At 34.4% G+C, this 14,381-nt stretch overlaps 1 protein-coding gene across 2 annotated transcripts; it reads right to left on the bottom strand.

The window, feature by feature from the left end:
• Positions 1 to 753: 753 nt before the first annotated feature.
• On the bottom strand, positions 754 to 10,742 carry LOC131954201 (eukaryotic translation initiation factor 3 subunit L). 2 transcript variants are annotated; one of them, XM_059317752.1, is made up of 19 exons: positions 10,641 to 10,742; positions 8,982 to 9,033; positions 8,548 to 8,695; positions 8,310 to 8,389; positions 8,096 to 8,157; positions 7,924 to 7,993; positions 7,281 to 7,354; positions 7,061 to 7,144; positions 6,889 to 6,979; positions 6,452 to 6,606; positions 6,164 to 6,334; positions 5,887 to 6,020; positions 5,509 to 5,611; positions 5,281 to 5,354; positions 5,111 to 5,168; positions 4,980 to 5,018; positions 4,793 to 4,885; positions 3,272 to 3,352; positions 754 to 1,140 (listed from the first exon to the last, which is right to left on the bottom strand). In XM_059317752.1, exons 1-19 carry the CDS (start codon positions 10,674 to 10,676, stop codon positions 1,114 to 1,116), a joined length of 1,632 nt encoding a protein of 543 aa, XP_059173735.1. In that variant the 5' UTR covers positions 10,677 to 10,742; the 3' UTR covers positions 754 to 1,113. The 2 variants fall into 2 exon arrangements, with proteins under 2 accessions (XP_059173735.1, XP_059173736.1); XM_059317753.1 differs by lacking the exons at positions 754 to 1,140; positions 3,272 to 3,352 and adding an exon at positions 3,393 to 4,687.
• Positions 10,743 to 14,381: the final 3,639 nt, after the last annotated feature.

Here is a 14,381-nt window from a genome sequence, read left to right as displayed (position 1 = left end):
ATACAGTTTCTGTAGAGACTTAAGTCTCCCGGTAAAACAGTCTCATTGAATATGACAGGTACCGAAGGCTAGTATATATATATATATATATATATATATATATATATATATATATATAGGCCTATTATATATATATAACATGGCCTACAAAGCAGCACTTACTATTGTGTGGCTTTATTTTTATAATCACTAACTATGATTTAGGTTTAGTTATTGTGGTATATTAATCAACTTTAACTAACATAAATACTTGGGCTATATATTTTTGTTGTAAATTATATATGGCCAGTATAGCCTTTGTGACTTGAGTTTAATGAAGTTTTTTTGTGTGCCGTTTTTGCAGTATTTTTGTTATCCAGAATTTTTTTTTTAAATTTTCCACACACAATTAGCTGACGTGGTTATCCCTTTCTAAGTCAACCATGTATTATTTCCTTTAACATCAGCTCAGAGTTATCCAAGATGTTTGTTCTTACTACTACATGCTAAGTTTTAACAGTAGTTAGGTTAAATTAATTAAAGCGTTAACAACAGGTCCTTAGTGTGTGCTATACCATAATAACTGAGTTAACTTCCACAGTACCAGTGGCGTAGCGAGGTCCGGGTGTCACCCGGTGTGGCACTTAATAGCCTAGACAGCTTCTCAAGTGGGCCTCAAGTGAAATGTCAAATGTAGTACACTTCTGTTAAATTAAATACAACAACTACTAACCACTTTATTTTTTGACAAGAATTATAAAACAAAAACCAATGTAAAACTAAATGTATTTTTTTATTTCCTTAGGTGAAATGAAAATAGATGTAATTTTTTAAAATGATAAATTAGTAGTCAACCGATGCTTTGTCTGGTATTTAAAATATAACCACACCAGAACAGATTTTAGAAGACTGCTGATAAACGCCTCAAGGTTTAACAGATTGGGCAGCCACACAGGGATACATCACCAAGACAACCAGACAACTTTAGATCATTCATTACATATTTAAATATTCACTTCCCTGTGTGCTGAGTCCATTACTAAAATAAAATTCTAAAAAAAAATTACCATCAAACAAGAAAAGTTACGATCACTTCAGAAATAAAAAAACTTGTATACTGAAAATGAACCAGCTCTATCCAGTCTTTAAAGAACGCATTATCTGAAATATACAAGGAATATAGAATCAGGAATGTCATTCAACATTTAATTGTTTAATTTAAATGAGTAAAAACAAAACAAAAAAGTACATAAAAAACAGAGGTATATTGACACAATGACTACTTAGATTAAAACAAAGACTAGGAAATGTAAACTTAGTCCAGATTAAAGACTAGGAAATGTAAACTTAGTCCAGATTAAAGACTAGGAAATGTAAACTTAGTCCAGATTAAAGACTAGGAAATGTAAACTTAGTCCAGATTAAAGACTAGGAAATGTAAACTTAGTCCAGATTAAAGACTAGGAAATGTAAACTTAGTCCAGATTAAAGACTAGGAAATGTAAACTTAGTCCAGATTAAAGACTAGGAAATGTAAACTTAGTCCAGATTAAAGACTAGGAAATGTAAACTTAGTCCAGATTAAAGACTAGGAAATGTAAACTTAGTCCAGATTAAAGACTAGGAAATGTAAACTTAGTCCAGATTAAAACAACAACAGGGATGTGACCAAACCATGGGGAAAAAAATTTCGGACAAGAACGCCATGTTTTATCGCAATTAAAGCAGTTGCACACTGTTACTGTACTTAGTGCTAATTAATTGTTCTAAATAGCTAATATTTTAATTAAAGAAGTTTATATTACTCTAAAATAACATTGAAAGTCTTGAATTGCAATTTCATGTTAACCTTATAAACAACTCTAAATTATTATTTTTTTTTACAATGTAACAAAAGTGGCAACTTTCTTTTTTAACATTAAGCTAATTTAAATTGTACTAATCTAGTATAGATCTACTCTTGTTTACATTTAAATTAGGAATTATATTCTTTAAAAGATTGCCATTGTAAAAATGTAAGTCTTCAACTTTAAAAAGCCTAGATTTAGATTAATTGTAATTTGAAATTTTTGGTTCATGTGATGGAAAATGAAATCGACCAGATTAGCTGAAATTAGAATCTACCAGATTAGCTAAAATTAGAATCGACCAGATTAGCTTAAATTAGATATTTGAACCAAATTTACCATTTTGATAGCCAAGCCACATCGTTATTTATGCTTTTGGAATAGCTGTAGATTGTTAGGGGTCATGACTTCACCGCTTATTTTTGTCGATTTTAACCTCCCCTTACCTCCTTCACAAAAGACAGACTCCCCACGAAAATGACGTCACACCTCAGCCGACCCCCTCCCCCATAGTGAATAGTGTATTCAAACAATTTTCTAAAACGGGAAATAGCTGCTAGAATTCAGTTTCTATTACTTTTTAAAAATACACAGGTATGACATCACACTATCTGAGCACCCCCCCCCCTCGGTACCAGAGTGACATTATTTATGGAAGGCCCCTTATTAAAAATCCATATAGCATTTTTTCTTCCACAAACAAGACAGGGTTGGGGTCATGTTGAGTTCGCATTAGTTTTTAAATCAGTAGGCCTTTAGAATATGTTTTGCAAGAACATAGCAATTTGAGATTGGCTGTGAGGTCATTTTTATTTTTCCCTGTACAAGCAGTACCAAACACGAACTTGGGTTCATGGTGAGATCACAAGAGCCACCGTTGCTACAAAGAGAGATGGGTTGATCTAGTCCTCAAAGTCAAATTTTGCAAGGATTTCAATATTAATTTGGAGTTGCAATTTAAAATAGAAGTAGAGAGAAACAGCAGATTGGGGGGGGGGGGGGGTTAAAATACCGACAATTAAATAAAGCTAAAGCGATAGCTAGACTTTGATCATGCAAGATTAACGGTAAAGAAACATGGGTTAGGAGATATAAGTTTCATTAAAGAGCAGCATTATTTTAAATAACGGTTTTCAGCGATTGTGATAAATATTGAACTGAAAATATCGGAAAATTTGGACTTAAAAATGTGCATTCTGAAAAATTCAGAGATTCTGCAAACTCTGAATCTCGAACTAGATCTACATTAAATCTTAATCTAGCACCAGCAGACCCAGTGCAACAGTCAAAGCAGGGGGAAAAATTTGGAGAAAATTAAATCAACAAAGGAAAATTGCAGCTGAAACTGAAAAATTGGATTTCTGCAAAAAATTCGGAAAAGCCACATCCCTGACAAAGACAAGGAAATGTAAACGTAATCCAGATTAATACAAAGTCGTAGTTACCTCATCAAATTTATGAAACTGTCTGATAAAGAAATCTCCATATCTGCGAGCAACCTTGGTGTCAGCTATATGGATCATGTTCTGGAATAGATGTTACTTATTTTAATACCATGTAAGGAAAAGGTGTAAGGGTGGGCTACAACCTTGGTGTCAGCTATATGGATCATGTTCTGGAATAGATGTTACTTATTTTAATACCATGTAAGGAAAAGGTGTAAGGGTGGGCTACAACCTTGGTGTCAGCTATATGGATCATGTTCTGGAATAGATGTTACTTATTTTAATACCATGTAAGGAAAAGGTGTAAGGGTGGGCTACAACCTTGGTGTCAGCTATATGGATCATGTTCTGGAATAGATGTTACTTATTTTAATACCATGTAAGGAAAAGGTGTAAGGGTGGGCTACAACCTTGGTGTCAGCTATATGGATCATGTTCTGGAATAGATGTTACTTATTTTAATACCATGTAAGGAAAAGGTGTAAGGGTGGGCTACAACCTTGGTGTCAGCTATATGGATCATGTTCTGGAATAGATGTTACTTATTTTAATACCATGTAAGGAAAAGGTGTAAGGGTGGGCTACAACCTTGGTGTCAGCTATATGGATCATGTTCTGGAATAGATGTTACTTATTTTAATACCATGTAAGGAAAAGGTGTAAGGGTGGGCTACAACCTTGGTGTCAGCTATATGGATCATGTTCTGGAATAGATGTTACTTATTTTAATACCATGTAAGGAAAAGGTGTAAGGGTGGGCTACAACCTTGGTGTCAGCTATATGGATCATGTTCTGGAATAGATGTTACTTATTTTAATACCATGTAAGGAAAAGGTGTAAGGGTGGGCTACAACCTTGGTGTCAGCTATATGGATCATGTTCTGGAATAGATGTTACTTATTTTAATACCATGTAAGGAAAAGGTGTAAGGGTGGGCTACAACCTTGGTGTCAGCTATATGGATCATGTTCTGGAATAGATGTTACTTATTTTAATACCATGTAAGGAAAAGGTGTAAGGGTGGGCTACAACCTTGGTGTCAGCTATATGGATCATGTTCTGGAATAGATGTTACTTATTTTAATACCATGTAAGGAAAAGGTGTAAGGGTGGGCTACAACCTTGGTGTCAGCTATATGGATCATGTTCTGGAATAGATGTTACTTATTTTAATACCATGTAAGGAAAAGGTGTAAGGGTGGGCTACAACCTTGGTGTCAGCTATATGGATCATGTTCTGGAATAGATGTTACTTATTTTAATACCATGTAAGGAAAAGGTGTAAGGGTGGGCTACAACCTTGGTGTCAGCTATATGGATCATGTTCTGGAATAGATGTTACTTATTTTAATACCATGTAAGGAAAAGGTGTAAGGGTGGGCTACAACCTTGGTGTCAGCTATATGGATCATGTTCTGGAATAGATGTTACTTATTTTAATACCATGTAAGGAAAAGGTGTAAGGGTGGGCTACACATTTTTTAAAATGGTGGAATTAGTTCAGCAAATAATTTGGCTACCTTATCAATATAAAAGTCCACTTCTGAAGCAGATTGAAACTCTCCTTCCAGTCCACTGGTTCCCTTTGTCCAAACTAAATTCTTCATTTTGTGCTGTGGAATCAAAGTATTGTTACAGTACAAAAAGATTTAACTAATGCAAAGAAAACTTATTTACAGTTTATTTAATACAACCAAATAAACCTACCTTAAAGCACATCAAATGCATGCAGAGATCTTCTTCACTCTGAAAGAATTGAAATGAAATACATTTGATCAAAAGTCTTCAAACGCTAACACTATGTATAGTACATTTAGTAGTGAAATGTATGGACTTACCATTTCCATGAAGGCAGAAAGCTTAGAGATAGGTAGTGTTGTGTACAACTTTAAGTAACTGGAAATATTCAAACAAGTCATGTCAAGTAAAAACAACAAAAACTAACCAAAAATAAAAATTTAACTGAACTACAGATACATAAACAGTCAAATGAAATACATCTTCATACCTTCGAATAGTAGGTATCTGAATCTGTTGTTGAACCTCATCTTTGAATACTAAAAGTTGGAGTTGGTAGGGTTCCTGAGGAATGTAGATAATATAAACTTCAAACAAGAGAAAATGTCAACAAAGGGAGTGTATATGCACATTTTAAATAAAACACTACAAGACATGTCCAGGCACTTGACAGATTTTCTAGCATGCATTGTTTTAACATAAAAAAAGTCTAGAGTACCTTTGCCTGTGCTGGTGTCAGCTCACTATCATAGTTGGGAGGAACAGGTGACAAGAACTTGGGGCAGGCAAAAGAGAAAGAAGCTTCAAACTCCTGGAGTTCTCTAAACAATACAGTCAAAAAGAAATCAGTCAAGCTAGTTTTTACTTCAATTCAATACAGCTTAACAAAACAGCTATGTGAGGTAACTGTTACAGCTCTCATGGTTTGAAAGCAGGAAAATAATAATGTGGAACACATGACATTTAAAATAAATGGTAATTAATAATGAGACCACCATATGATAGGACTAGATTAACTTGGCACATATAAAGAGAGCCATAGATAAACTTTAGTCAAATGATAATAGACTGCCATAGCTGACAACTGGGTTCTTACCCTTTCTGCATTCTGTTCATTTTATCTTGGTACTTTTCTCTCAAATGAGAATGTACACTTTCATCAATCCTCATGGGGTACAGGACCAGACAAATGGACAACAGAGTGTACATTTTGTCGTTCATCTTGGTGATCTGGGGAATAAGGTGTACACAAATGTACTATTGTATAAACACACAAGTCACCCGTTATCACTGTAACTAAATTTGTCATAAACTTAGATTGTCATAGAGTTGTGTATCTAAAAAGTCACATTTGAACAGTATCTGCAACTTACCTGGTCATAGAGCTGTGCTTTGTTCTGGAACATAGTTTTAGTACGCTGGATGTACAAAAGTATGTTGGACAATGTACGTATAGCATCTTGATAGCGTCGCATCATCATATAGGCAAATCCCACGTAATAGAATGTGGTGATCTGACAAGCTGGCACTCTGGAATACAAGCTCTGAAGACAGAAGGATGGTGATGATGCTTGGTCTCCTGGTTACCATTATCATGGAAAGGAAAAACAATTCTACAGCACATATCCCACCCTCCCCCGCTAGCATAGAATGAAGGCTACCTTTTTGTTGAAGTCAATATTTTCCAGAACTTTGAGGGCCTGGTAGTAGTCCCCCAGCAAGGAGTGTAGCCTGAGCAGACCAACAAGACTGAAGTATCCCAACATCTTGTACAAGGAGTTCTGACCAAACTCTCCAGACACACTGTCAGGATCCCCTGGAGCAACACAAAGCGATTAGGAAAGATACATCTTACATTTACAAGTTGAAACTTTATAACAGAACACAGACTAGCATTCAGCAAAGATACATCTTACATTTACAAGTTGAAACTATTACACAACACAGACTAACAATCAGCAAAGATACATCTTACATTTACAAGTTGATTACAGAAGAAGGAGCTATGTTGTTTAACACATTGAACAATTTTTTATCTCTATATGACAACAATGATCTTTCTATGATGGCAGCATCATGAACCAGGACAGAACCTTACCTCCACTTGTGTAGACCTCCAGCTGCTTGTTGATGTTTGATTTCTCCACAAGGGAGTGTAGCACATTCAACACACTGTGTACATTCCAGATCTACATGATCAATAAAAAACAATGTACATAGCTAGTCAAGCAACAACAATAGGGGTGGGGCGTGATAAGAAGGGTACCCACCTTAGGGTTACTTCTGAGTAACTCTATCTCATCTTCAGTCCTCTTACTTCCAGTTTTGTGTCTAAAGATACTGAAGGCTTGGAACTATGGGACAGATACAATAAAAACAGTCAAGAAAACAATCCTCTTGTCATCTGCAGTGCTAACACTATCAAATAAGACCAAGAAATTTGTAGTGGATGAAATTGTCTATCTAAAACAACTATTAGCATCTATATACCTGGTATATGAACTCATCAATAATGTCCCAAAGCCATTGGTCAGGCAATTCAAGTGGTACAGGCCCATCTGCATCTTAAAAAAATAATAATCCAAATACAGTTGCACATCATAGATTAACATAAATTAACCATAGATTAACACATACAATGTATCAAGGCTACTTTAGACAAGAAACCATAGAAGGCTTTTGTCTTCGTTGACCTTTAAATTAATGTTGCAATTTATCAGCTATGGATGAATCTTGTACATTCACCTGAGTTCACAACAAATTGCATTTTCCTAATCAAACTTACATCTAGAACAAAACATTTACTTCATTTTGTACTAACTGTAATAAACAAATAATTATCACCAAAGAATGCCCATATAAAGTGACATAAAAATCGTGTGTTCAAAGATAAATGAAACCATCCTCAGTAAAAAAAAAAAACAACAACCATGCATTATAGTCAACAAAGAATGGGAAATTATGACGCTGCGTCTTTAAACACAAAATGGCCCTAAAAATGCTTGCTTTCTTTTAACAAAAGCTTCTGGGACAATGATTACAGATTTCCTGTTCTACATACTATGTTGTTTTGCTGCCTGAAAGAATGAACAACCAAAACTGGTCAAATGTGTCCAAATAAAAATGAACTTACTAAGAATATAGTTGAACAGGTTGCAGTAGTTGTAGTAAGACTCAAAACGCTGTTCTAGTGTAGGGCCACCCTTATAGAAAAAAAAAATACTCAACCATTGCATTCAAACATTAGACTCAAGAATCAACTGATTTTAATCAAATGTATGACCATACTCCACTACTCTACTCACTGAAACTCTGGCATAAACATGTCTGTAGTAGAGCTCTTTATACAAAATAAGGAATCGCTTATCTGAGGACAAAAAATGTTAAAAGGTATTACTTCAGAAATTTGACGTCATAAAATTAAATTAAGTCTGCATCTGATGAAAATGTATTTTTAAAATGAAAAAAAAAAAGGAAAAACAGGAAAGTGGGAAAACTTGTCCCCCACAAGACATTTACCGTTTCCCACAATGGGAGCAACAACTTCAGCCTCTGGCCATGCCGAGTTCTTAAAAAAGCGATCAGTCAACTTGTTGAAACTGTAAAATAAACAAAACAATTATCAGTCAACTTGTGGAAGCTGTAAAAGTAAAATAAACTAACCTATCAGTCAACTTGATGAAACTACAAATAAATAAAAAATGTGATAACAAACAAGCACAAGACAGAAGTGCTCAACATCTAACTAAGAACCCACCCATTCTCATAAGAGTTTTGAATCTCCAGGAGGTCCTGTTGGTTGATACACTTTTGAAAGAAAAGCAGGAAGTTCTTGATGACTTCTGGCACTATGTAGCTGTGAGATGCATAGTGTCTTTCATACTCCAGGTCCTGGCGGGGATCACCTACACACGTCACAACAATACATTAGCACTCCTTATAGCAAACAAGAATTTTCCTATCATTGCTGACTACCAGAAAGAAAATTGTTTATACACAGGTATAAAACAATCAATGGGCCAGAAACAGAGCATACCAGAAAAAAGCAAAGATACTTCATGTTACTTGTGTGGTTTAGAAACCAATTATCATCATTTAAGCATACAAAATGCATTAAATTATACTCTACTAAAATGCTCAATATAGACCATCCTATTAGTATATTTTCTGCAGTGAAAAGAAATCAATTACCTGTGTGGGTCATGTCGTAGTCCCCATAGGCTCCATAGTAGCCTGGAACATACTGCAATACAAGAGACTGTGTTTAACACAGCTAGGCCTACATTTGGTTAACATTAAATACAAGAGACTTTTTAATACAGCTAGGCCTACATTTGGTTAACATTAAATACAAGAGACTTTTTAATACAGCTAGGCCTACATTTGGTTAACATTCAATTCAATACAAGAGACTGTGTTTAACAGAAAATATTAGAATATCTAATATCTAGAATAGAATAGACAGACATACAACAACAAGAGCTAGAAAATATGTATTAATTTATATTAATATAGGCCTATCTGTTAATTTTCAAGCCTGATTTGAGACATAATGAATTAAAGGAAGAAATACATTTTAATAAGCATGTAGGCTTATGAGCACTTCTGTATGAAAGGGTATTTGAGACTAGAGGTATTAGGTAGGCAACACATGCCATCTTGAGATATGCAATATGCCCTGTTGACTGCTTTACTTTCTGAGGATAGCATTTATTCACCTTAGAGCAATCTGCAAGGCAACAGTTGTTTGGTCTTGGATTTTTCTCACCTAGAGTAAAGTTCCGCATGGGGTTAAAAACACGCAGCAGCCATCACCCTGTTTATCGCATCGTATAATAATTGTGTGGATGTTTTATACAAAACTACTGATATCTGTTATACGCATGTCCATTTCTAAATATATCCAGATCAAATTCTTTTGTTTTCTCCTTCTGGAAGAGGAGTTTTTAAATTTGTTTATTTAAAGTTTAGGTATGACGTCGTCGTAGGTGATTCTAGTTCTGCCCGGAAGAAAACACTGGGTCCAGGATGAGATAAATAAAACAAACCAAATCAAAGCTTTTTATAACTAGATTAACTATGAATAGTTTCTACATATGTGCGGGGCCTTAAATACTATAGGGCCTAGTTAAGGCTATTTTAAAGCAATCTGAGAGGAGAAATTGGGATGGCCGCAGCTGAGGTAACGATTAGGGTGTTTTACCCTCATTGTGTCACCAACCACTTGCACAAGTCTAGAACCTATAGGCCTAAAATCTACATGTAACTTTTGTTAAAGTAGAATGGCAGCGGAGTAACATAGTACTTTCGGTTAATTTCTGTGTGAAACGGTTACAAAATAGCGTCCAATGAAAATCTGAATTTTCCGCTAGGTCTATGTGTGATCAGTTGCAGAACTTTACTCTAGATGGGTTGCTGTCTACAGCTTAAAAAGTTAAAAGCCTATGGTATTTTTTTCTAAATGTCACATTTTTTAAAAAGTTGATCCTACTTCAAAAACATGCTATTTTTTTTTAAATAACTTGTTAGCCTATGAACAGAACGATTTCCTATTGACATGCAAACCTCTGGCTACCAAAAGTAGGAACACTGATACCAACGCTGTATCCTAGATCTAGATTCTAGATCTAGATCTAGATCTACTTTATTGAATTCTATTGGGGCTTGGGGCCGAACGTGACTTATCGAAAACTGGCAACATATCCTACTTCGCCTGAAAAACGATTTTTAGGCTAAATCTTCCATTGGAAATACTTTTATTGTTGAAATAAGTCATTTTTACTTTTCGACACGTAATTTAAGTAACTTAACCGATCATATTGCGCAGTTATAATTTATGAATGAACTTACATCTGGTTCTATTTCGCTCGCCCACGTCCCCGACATGTTGTTTTATGAAGATGCCGGTGTTGACAGAACAGGATTGCCAGATTTTATAAAAAGGGCCAGGACTTTTTTTTAGTCGGAAACAAACCACAAAGATCTAGAATCTAGATTCTAGATCTAGAATCCTTAGTCCTTGGAAAAGCAGGCCTGAGGTAGCATATATATATATATATATATATATATACCTATATTATATATATATAGGTATATATATATATATATATATATATATATATATATATATATATATATATATATATATATATATATATATATATATATATTTATTTATATTTATATTTATATATATATATATATATATATATATATATATATATATATATATATATATATATATATATATATATATATATATATATATCAGATGTTGTGAAGTCACACTTTTGCAATGTTAGAAAACTAATTATTTAGCCGTTATTTCGCATTTTAGAAAACTGTTTCAATAAATTGTAATATGAATTGATTAAAATACTTTATGTTGACAGAGTTCAGATAACATTTTGGAAAATTATCGTATTTAATTTTGAGGGGGGTTGTAGGCTGAGGTGTGACGTCATTTTTGGGGGGTCTGGGTTTTTGTGACGATATGTGACGGAGAGGAGAGGGGGGGGGAGAGGGGGGATAAGGTAAAAAAAAAGCGTGACATCATTTATGGATTACCCCTAACCAGATAAGGTACGTACACTATTTCTGGTTTTTCAAAAGCAGATAACTTGAGTCGGCCTACCGTTTAAGTTAGGTGGACGAAATTATTGCTTCGTTTGAAAGATTTCCGGTAAACGGAAGTGGTACTTTACTTTATTTCAGTGGGAAACGGAAACTTAAATAGGCTTCAATTAAGGAGACGAAATTTCATACAAAAATATAAAAATCTTATACTTGGATTAATTTCAATTTTTTGTGACCTCGGATATTCGAAGGGGTAGGTAGGTCTGCTTTACGTTATTTCTGGTTTCTATAATACCGATATTACTGTTTCATTTAGGTGGATGAATTTTCATTCATTGATATAAGATGTTATTAATTGGTTTTTATCAAATTTTGAATGATTTCCGGTGAACGAAAGTAATACTTTAAACTATTTCCGATTTCTAAAAAAATATCATAATAATTTAACTAGATTCCTCTTTCAATCGTCTCTCAAGGGGGAATCTTGCGAGCAAAATTTCGAAAAATTCTACCGAAGCATTTGTTTTTCAAACTTTTCACGTAGGTCAATACTCTATTACTATGAATTGTCACATAAAATGATACATTATTAGATGTCAAATTAACTTTAAAAAAAAATTAATCAATGGTTTCTACGGTTTTCCGCTTTCTTATACACTCATTGTTTGTGTTCATTTGGTGCACAATTCTTTTTTTCTTCTCGATCCTATTCTATTTTTAAAACGCAAATATTTTTTAAAATGTCTACAGCCCGATCGCACTGGAAGTTCCTCCCTCCCCCCCCCCCCCACTCCCCTCCCTTACTGTTATAAAGAATATATGATACATTTATTTTAGAGGAGATAAATTTTTTTGTAGTCTATAACAACGATGTTGTGTTTTGACAATTTTTTGGTTCCCAACCTCCACTCTACTCGTAGGTTCCCAATTGATTTGAATGTTTGAGGATACCAACTCTACCTCTTTATTACTATTCAGGAATAACATGCCAGACATTCGCTGTGCCATACATGGCGCTCCATCCACCAACTCGACATACGTTTATTCAGCAATAATTAGATCGACGATCTTTGAGAAAATAGACTGCCATCTATTCATCAGTAAGACCATCGTCACCGTCCATTCATCAGTAAGATGGCCGTCTATTTGTCAATGAATATTAATTATAGTTTTTTTTGTCGCTAATAATTGTCAAATAATAAAATTATCAAAAGGTTTTTTTAAAAGTCGTATTATTTGTATTACATTATATTTCCTTCAGTCATTACCCCATTTGATGGCCAGACTTGTAAACGTTTATTGATGGGATATTATTGGACCGAGTACGGTAAATTCGATCAGGCAAATACCGCTTTGAAAGAGGTTCGCATTTCAGTCAATGATATCTTTAATGATATATTTTTATTGAGCGTGGTCTATTATAAGTTTTTAAAAAAAACCGTCAATGATGAGGCTATATCAAACATTTCTGTTACATCACGAGATATAATGTTTGTTTGGGCTGTAAACCTACTTGTTTTGCAAAGAAAAAAAATAAAGCCCCCCCCCCCCCCCGAAAAAAAAATCTACCACAACAGATCCAGTTATTTCACTAAATTGATTCTTTTTTCCCCCAGCCAAGCCCGAGTCACCACTTCCGCCTAAATTAATCCACTAATACCTCGAACAAAGGAGTCGAGTGGTCGAGTAAGTAAAAACCGAAAAGTCTCGAGTTCAAACCCTCCTCCACAAACTCTGCAACAAAGAACAACTAATACCATCAAAATAATTTAATATTTCAAACGGACCCACTAATTTCATACCTAAATAATTTAATATTTCAAACTGACCCACTAATTTCATACCAAAATAATTTAACATTTCAAACTGACCCACTAATTTCATACCAAATTAATTTAACATTTCAAACTGAGCCACTAATTTCATACCAAAACATTCCACTAATTTCATACCAAAATATTGCAAACTGACCCACTAATTTCATGCCAAAATAAAAATAATTTAATATTTCAAACTGACCCACTAATTTCACACCAAAATAAAAATAGCAACAACCAAACCAATTAACTAATTCCACCACTGATTTCATCAAAAGTGCTCCATTACTTTATACTACAGCAAAGGGACACATACATAAGTTATACCATCAAACTTTGCAATACGAAGTCCCACCAAATTTTGTTTGCCTTCAGAAATCCCACCAAATTTCGTTTGCCGTCAGAAATCCCACCAAATTTTGTTTGCAATAAGAAATCCCACCAAATTTTGTTTGCAATAAAAAAAAAACATCTCACCAAATTTTGTTTGCCTTCAGAAATCCCACCAAATTTTGTTTGCTGTGAAAGTATGGAAATAGTCGATCTGTATTTATTTGAAAAATCTTAAGTAAACTTGAGCGTTGTTGAAAAGTGGGCCTCATCAATGCTGCATTATTTGCGTCATAATGGATTTTGTATAATTTGACTACGTGAGAACGTTTATCGTCTGCAAATCATTAGCGGACCGGAAATATTCTCGGACCACGTGATTGCTCTCAGCCACGTGACGTCATCAATACCACGCGACTGATGCCCCCCCCCCCCCCCATCCGAACCAAATGGCACTTTTCCCCCATCGTTTTCATGCGAATTCTTTCAAATTTTCAGTTCGTACCTTGGGATGAAATGTCCGAGTCTGAAAAAAAAAAAACGTAACGAAACTGATGCACATGTTTGTGGTGTATGCATCAGTGCAGGATTGTAGAGTCGACAGAAATACAAGGTGGTTAAGTTGTGCTAGTAGCAGAAATTATTTGTTTTTTATTCGAAAACATTTCTTATAACGGTAGTATGCATACACATGAAGACTTTTCCTTCATTTTAATCTATCACGAAATGAAATTTTGATGAATTTAAATTATTATTTGACGTTTTCACCAAGTTGTATTTTTCTGTGATGTGTGGTTAGTATCCAAGATGTTATATTAAAGAAACCGAATATGATTACATATTTTTAAAGGTAATTTGCTTTCACGTA

The sequence above is a fragment of the Physella acuta genome, unplaced genomic scaffold (genome assembly GCF_028476545.2).
Source record: "Physella acuta isolate Inbredline_101_S28 unplaced genomic scaffold, ASM2847654v3 ptg000979l, whole genome shotgun sequence".
Classification (NCBI taxonomy): Eukaryota; Metazoa; Mollusca; class Gastropoda; family Physidae; genus Physella; species Physella acuta.
Note: the sequence above shows the minus strand (reverse complement) of the source record. Positions and strands in the feature narration are given on the sequence as shown.

Bases quoted from the DNA above. Each gene is read 5' to 3' on its own strand.
- LOC131954201 (XM_059317752.1), bottom strand. From the start codon at position 10,676: ATGTCGGGGACGTGGGCGAGCGAAATAGAACCAGAT. The intron at 6,980-7,060 runs GTGGGTACCCTT...TTGATCATGTAG, and splicing joins TACTCAGAAGTAACCCTAAG to ATCTGGAATGTACACAGTGT. The intron at 6,607-6,888 runs GTAAGGTTCTGT...GTGTTGCTCCAG, and splicing joins GGAGGTCTACACAAGTGGAG to GGGATCCTGACAGTGTGTCT.